The 7,258-nt window shown below is 53.0% G+C and overlaps 1 protein-coding gene across 1 annotated transcript in view; it reads right to left on the bottom strand.

Annotated features, from left to right (window-relative positions):
* Window positions 1-6,236, bottom strand: part of LOC102764369 (protein KIBRA) — a 69,115-nt gene extending 62,879 nt beyond the window's left edge. The window contains exon 1 of the mRNA XM_006766333.2: window positions 6,157-6,236. Within this exon, the coding sequence (XP_006766396.1) occupies window positions 6,157-6,221 (65 nt within the window). The 5' untranslated portion in view covers window positions 6,222-6,236. The remainder of the gene's footprint in view (window positions 1-6,156) is intronic.
* Window positions 6,237-7,258: the final 1,022 nt, after the last annotated feature.

The raw sequence follows: 7,258 nt of genomic DNA, 5'->3' as shown, positions 1-7,258 counted from the left end.
TTTTTTTTTTTCTGGCCGACCATTGTACGAGAACTTAAGCCTTGGTCCTTTTTCTTAGGCAGACATTTGAAACGGAGAGATCCCGTTTCTTCCCAACGGCGAGATGTCATGGGTAGAAGCTCTGAGAGGGGAATTGGGAAAAGGGGGGGGGGGGCATGGGACCCACCACACTTGTCCTTTTCTTCCTCCTCCCCACTCTCTCTACTCCACCCCCTCTCCCCTGGCCAGCCTCTTTATAGAATGTCCTATGTTGCCCCGACACAACAACAGTGAACGCCTGTCCCCCCTCTTCCTCAATCTCACCCCCATCATTTTGGCAAGAGGCTTTCTGCTTCGGAGCTGGAGGCTTAATGGCCCGCTGGGTGAAGGTTAAATAACAAAACGCCACTGTATCCAGTTTCTGTGTTTTCTCTTCTTTTATCTCACTCTGAAACAGGGATTCAAGGCGGCCGGGAGGCTTGTCAGCGGCAGCAACCGGAGCCTTTGCGGGCCCTCTCTGTGCTGGGAAAGGCCGGGCGGGAATCTGTCACAGGGACTCAGCCTAGGTCCAGCCCTCAGCCCTGTCCCGGTGGAAGCGCTAGGTCACCCGAGCCATTTCTCCAAAGGAAGTGGGTTTCCCGTATCCAGGCCCCTCACTGAGCTGGGGCTGTGGATCCTCTTGGTGGAGCGAACTCCCAACCCGGAGCCCGGACAGCCAGCTGCCACTCAGTACCCACCCCTCCCCACCACCCCTGACAAATGCCATCAAAACCTGACCAAGGCTTCTTCCATCCAAGAGCTTTGCAGCAACCGGCCGACCACCCCCAACGGCCACTTACTCTAGCCTGGCTTTCCTCATGTGCACCTGAGCCCAGTGTTCCAACCTTCCCAGTAACTAAGGCAACCCGATTCTCTCCTCTTCAAAAGAGCAGTGTTTCCCAGCTACCTGCGGTCCCTGGGGGCTGGAGAACCAGGTCAGTGTGGCTAGGCCGAAAGCAGGAGGGGTGGTGACAGAGAGGAGCTGCCTCGGCTACACATTCCCTGGCCATCGCCAGCATTTACCCAAGCGACTTGGAAACGACTCTGAACCTGACGCACACTGAGCCCTTCCGAGTGCCCCTGCCTCCATCTCTGTTCTCTCCCTCCCAGAGCTCTGGTTAGCTAGCGGCTGCTCCCAGAAGGTGGGGTCCGTGCCTAACAGTCTCCTAAGCCACCCGCCGCGTGGATCTCTCTCACTGGCATCTCAGGTGGAGCCTCCTTTGCCCGCATCTCTCGCTGAGACCCACAGCAGATTTTAGGAATAAATGGTAATTCTCAAGGCCAACCAGTGGACAGGGCATGCTGGCACCCAGAAGTGCTACCTACAGCTAATAAGACCTTGGGTTCAGGAGTTCCACTACCTGGGCTCCCACCCTGGGTGCATCACCTACTGGTGACCTTGAACAAGTGACTTAACCTTCCTAGATCTCACTTCCCTCATCCTCAGATGGAGATAACAGTACTTTTACCTCACACAGTCGGTGAAAGGATTAAATGAGGTAATAGAAAACAGTGTGCAGCAGAGAGCAAACGTTCACACGTTCGCATTTTATTATTACTTTATTCATTTATGGGTTCCAAAGTCTCTTATTTCTTCCTCTTATCTCTACTAGTGTTTCTAAACCTGTTTCTTTCTTAATAATGGGCATAAGATAACGCCATGCATCGTAGACTCCCGGGGAACGGAAAGAGAAGGAAAATCCTCTAATAACTTGTGAAGGCACACCTGTAGGTATTAGGGGACCACGAGGAGAAGCATGGGGAATAGAGGCTTCAGGTAAATTCCATGGCAGGCTGGTTATAACTCCTGCTTTAAGAAATTGGTGAGCTAACCGGTCTGGCTCAGTGGATGGAGCGTCAGCCTGCGGACTGAAAGGTCCCAGGTTCGATTCCGGTCAAGGGCATGTACCTTGGTTGCGGGCACATCCCCAGTGGGAGGTGTGTAGGAGGCAGCTGTTAGATGTTTCTAACTCTCTATCCCTCTCCCTTACTCTCTGTAAAAAAATCAATAAAATACTTAAAAAAAAAAGAAATTGGTGAAAAGTAGTCTGACAATAACCTTAAATCCATTGTAACTGATTATAAAATAGTAACTCACTTGCCGTTGCTGGTGCTTTAACTGTTCGGCAAATGACAAATTCCTATGACGCAACTCACCCAGGGCTGTGACACTAGGAAAGAAACGAGTTGGTCTGCACAGTGAAAAGGGATTTGGAAGAACTCAGCCCCAAGCGTGAAAGATTCCCAAACGACTACGATGGAAGAGGAGAAACTGGATCTGATTTTTCGTAAGAGAAAGAGGAAAAGAGACCTGTGCTAGCGACTCGAGGTTGACGGTTGCTTGCTGTGTGACCTTGGGCACGTCACTTGTCTCTGAGTCTCCGTTTCATCAGTGAAATGAGAACCCTGGATTACATGACCAGAAAGGCCCAACCTGTCTGCCAACTGCCACAGAGCTCAGCGAGACTCCGTCTCCGTTTAAGTGTTTTGCAGGTACTTCTAGTAAAAGCTGAAAGAGCTGGCATCCCCAAGTGCCTCCTGCATGTCACGCTCTGTGCTGGCTGCCCGACCGACTTAGCTTATTTAATGCTCAGAACCGCCCTTGCCAGCTTGCTTATGCATCTCCCGATCCTACACAAGACAAAACCAAGGCTCAGAGAGCGTGTGTAACTTGCCAGGCTCACTCAGGTAGCACGTAGCAGACCCAAGATGCCAGGACTCAAAAGGCTCACCCTCTTCCCCATTATCCACACTTGCTCTCTGGTGAACTGCGGTCTGGCCACACCAGAATGGCTTCAGGGAAGTGAAACCATGCCTGTCCCAGGTCCATTCCCCAAAGCCAAACTCCTTAGGCAATGGAGTAGAAGTCTGGATTCAGCAGGCAGCTGAGCGGTGCAGGGCTTAGAAATGAGGGTTCGTAAGTCAGTGTGCCTTCATTTCACAAAAGCTGAGTGGCCTCATCCAACTCAGAGCTGCCCCGCCCCCCCACCCCGCCTCCGGTTCCTCAGGCAGATAACTACCTATTCCCAGGGTTGGTAGGATTAAAAGAAATCCCATGGAAAGCTCTCAGCAGACGGCCTGGATGCAGTAAGTAATCATTACTTCCTACCTACACAGGAGGGGACACAGTTAGTGATGAGCAGTTTCTAAGCTAATCTACGGCAGGAATTTATGAACCTGGGGTCCACGAGCCCCCTGAAATTAGGTGCCCCAAACCATGTTCACACTTGTCTTCAAGAAGCATCCTTAACCTCTGTAAGGTTCCCCCAAGGGTCTGTGACCAGCGGAGGTTAAGGCCTGTGACTGCTAGGCCCAACTTCCCACAACGTCAATGACCTCTGAGACGGCAGGGTTAGCTCAAGTTCTTCCTCAGGTCATGAGGGAAGTCGCTGAGTCCTCTCCACGTAGCCCCTCGGCCATGTGGGCCTTGGGTACTTATCACACAGCCCCCCAAACTCTGCCGGGAGTTTACAGGTGGCTCCTGGAAGGAGGTCTGACCACAAACCACAGAATGGGCAGGAATCCGACTTCAGGAACCTTCTCCAGCAGGGCCATTCCTCCCCGGAGAACAATCGGCGTATTTGTTTTGGCATACCCCTGGGTCAAATGCCCTCGCCACGCTGGCCCGTGGCTGGGAGCTCCCAGAAGCACCCGGAGCTATTACTCTGCTAAAGGAAGACCACTCTGTGGGGCTGCACCCCACTCCCCGGGGGGGGGGACCGGTCACCTTCCCAGCGGCCGGGCCTCAGGAAGAGCCCTTGGCCCAGTAGGCAGGGCCCGAGCTGCCCACTGGACCCTCTCCGGTTGTTGGGACAACCGTCCTCAGGAATTCCGGCCTCCCAGCCTTTCCCTGGGTGAGAAGGGGACAGAGTTGGCAGGGCCAGCTGCCTGGCTGCTCTTCCAACCCCCTGGTGAAAGGGAACGCTGAACACTGGATTCCCTACCCCCAGCAGCCTCCAGGCCGGACAGCACACAAAACAGCTCAGCCCCACGGGGAGGAATGTGCCAGGGCATTCTTCGGGGTTGGTAACCCGAGACGCTATTTTGTTCTTGGTGGCTAAGAAATCCCTTTTCTGACTGAAGGCCCATTGGACTGGCTTCTTTTAAATTCAGGGGAATGGGCAGGCATCTCCTTGATTCAGGTAAGGAAAAAGCCCAGACGGACGCAAACGGCCACACGTAAGCATCTTGTGTGTGATTTATTTTGTTTCCCAGCATTAACCAGCTGCAGAGATGTAAGCACCTTGGCAGGATTTATCTCCTCTACCCCACCCCACCCCCCACCCCAAAGAAGTCTGGCTCTTTCTAGCTTTTTAAATTTTTCCTCCTCTTCACAGCCCTCTTACCCTCCCACCTATCCGCACCCCCAAATTCTGTCTTGGAGGCAGGAGGGGTAAGGAGAAGCCTGAGAGCAGGCAGGGTCCTCCCAGACCATCTCATCAACCCCGTTCTCTCACTGATGAAGCACCTGCACCTGAGAGCTCAAGCGATCGGCCTGAGGCCATGCAGGCAGGACCAGCAGACAGGAATTCCTACCCGGGGTGCAGGAAGGAAATTCCGGAGAGCCCGGAATAGATGCCCTCTGCTCAGCTCTTTCCCCAAACTTCCAAAGTTAGATTCATCAGAGACCCCAAGGCACCACTCAGAGCTCCTCAGCACCCCAAGCTCAGGGGCCCCACACCAGCCCAGTGCAAGTACAGGTGCATGACCAGGAGGCACAAAACCAATGACTTGCACAGTGAAGACGCCAGGGGCTCCATTCAGCAACAGTATGTTTTTAATTCTTCTCCATTGCTTGCCAATCTGCCTAAAAACAAAGACTGCGCAGGCCTGTGGCTGGGGCCATGGGCAGGCCACAGTATGAGCTAGAATATAAAGGCAGTGGGGTTTTATTCCTCCACTGTATTTTAAAGGATCCTTTCTATTTACGGCAATAGATATTCCTAGTTTCCCACTGTGAAAGTGGCTTAAACATTTTTTCAAATTGAGTTCCTTTAAAGTCAAGTATGAAGTAAGCTAAGCACAGATGCACATAGCAAAATATCGTGAAGGTGGTCCACATAGTACTAAAATTTGGGAAATTATGCTCTAGCCACGTCAGGTTTTCTCAGAAGCAATACTGCTTGCCCTCTTCCAAGGGTAAAGAATGTCTGGTGTTCGAGAAGCTTGCTACAGCTGCACTATCCTTTCAGAGACCCCGAACAGTCTGTAGACGGGTGACCCAGAGTGAGTGAGAGAGCAGCACCAGGTATTCACCTCTGTCATCCAACTGCTAACAGCACACCTGCCAGGACCTAAACTGGGGGAGGACACAGAGCTCGAACTTGTGTCTCTTCTAGGAGCAGTACAAGGGGCTGTCCCGAGGGGATTGGGGAAGGAAAGTGAGCCTGAAGATGTTGGGAGGTTTAAAGTTCTGAGCTGGTAAAGAACTTGGCATATGATGCCCAGCCAGTGTGGCTCAGTGGTTGCGGGTTGACCTATGAACTGGGAGGTCACAGGGTTGACCTATGAACCGGGAGGTCACGGTTCAATTCCCAGTCAGGGCACATGCCCGAGTTGTGGGCTTGTCCACTGTGGGGCGTGCCGAAGGCAGCCAATCGATGTTTCTCTCTCATCATTGATGTTTCTATATCGCTCTCCTTTCCTCTCTGAAATCAATAATATTTAAAAAGAGCTTGGCATATGAGAGTATTAGAAACATCAAAACAAGCTATTCACACCCCTGGGCCTCAAATTTTTTCCTATGTTTGAAATTGGGAGTGGGACTCTGATCTTCTATACCCTTTCCAACTTTTAAGAGTTCCACTATTACTGCTTCCCTTCTCAGCAAACCATTCGTCTGACAAATAGGGAAACTGAGGCCCGGCGGTGAAAGCAGCTTGCCCAGGGAATGCTCTCTAGCATTAAAATTTTCTCTACAGATTTCGGTAAATGAGACCTTCAGCATGGCCCTGAGCAGAGAGCAGCCCAGTAAGTGATGCATGAATGAACTTACTTGCTCACAGGAACTCTGAGAGTCTGAACTCACACCTCCTTAACACTTTTTCTTTCTGTTCACCCTCACCTTGCTACACACCCATCAGAGCCTCCTGGGACATACATCGTAACCCAGCAAGATGAACGGTCCAAAACATTTACCTGCATTGCTGTAGAGGCACCTGATGCCCAAGGTCACAGCCAGCGACCAGGTGAAAATTCCACATTCCTAACACACTCTGACCAAGGACTGAGTCAGCAAAGGACAACAAAGCTGTCCCAGAAAGTGGTCCTCCCCTCCCCCCAGCACATACATGGGGAGGGGGTGCTTGTGTGCAAAGAAATGCCAAACAGCCCGGCCTGGCCTTCGTGCCCCAGTAGTTGAGTGTTGACCTATGAACCAGGAGGTCACGATCCCCTTCGATTACGGTCAGGGGGTTGCAGGCTCAATCCCCAGTGTGAGGCATGCAGCAGGCAGCCAATCATTGATTCTCTCTCATCATTGATGCTTCTATCTCTCTCTCCCTCTCCCTCCCTCTCTGAAATCAATAAAAACATATTTAAAAGAAAAGAAATGCCGAACAGTGGAAACTGGGAGAAAGTCTGGAAGCTAAAGGCCACACCAGGCATCTCGGACTCTACCTGCCTCAGCAAAAAAATAAATAAAATTTTAAAAAATCCTGTACTACAGCCGGCGTGGTGGCCACCAAGGTCTGGACGCGCAGGTGCAGGGCCGAGGAGCCCGGTCCCCAGAGGAAGAAAGGGAGGAGGCAGAGCGATGGGCAGGGCTTTGCCGGAGGCCTCTCGCCCCCATCTACATGCCAACAGCTCCCAAGTTGCTGTGGATTCCTGGAGAACCAGTCTCCCCGAGCAGCCCTCCCCTGCTCCTTCCTTCCCTTCCCTTCCCACTCCCGGCCTCCAGGCCACCGGAGGCTCCGTGCTCTTTTCGGAACCTCAGCGGCACCTGTCAAAACCCCCGCTCCAGCCTGCCTTCCGCCCCCCACCCAGATGCTTCCCAGGCCCCCTCCCGCTGCCCTCCCCGCGCTGGGGAAAGCCTCCCCGGGAAGCCCCAGCATCACTCAGCTGGGTCTCTCCCCCGCCCCCGCCGCCTTCTTCTCCCAAAGGGGCGGGGGCGGGGCTAGAGCTTGAGGTCAAAACTCTGGGCAGGTGCGGACTGGGGCCTAAGTCCTCCATCTAGGGATGGCGGTGGGGCAGCCTGGGTCAACTCACTGCTGTCCCCTCCTCCCAGCAGCTCACGGGGGCC

Source organism: Myotis davidii, unplaced genomic scaffold (assembly GCF_000327345.1).
Source record: "Myotis davidii unplaced genomic scaffold, ASM32734v1 scaffold18, whole genome shotgun sequence".
In the NCBI taxonomy this organism is placed as follows: Eukaryota; Metazoa; Chordata; class Mammalia; order Chiroptera; family Vespertilionidae; genus Myotis; species Myotis davidii.
This window is presented reverse-complemented; position numbering and strand designations above follow the sequence as displayed.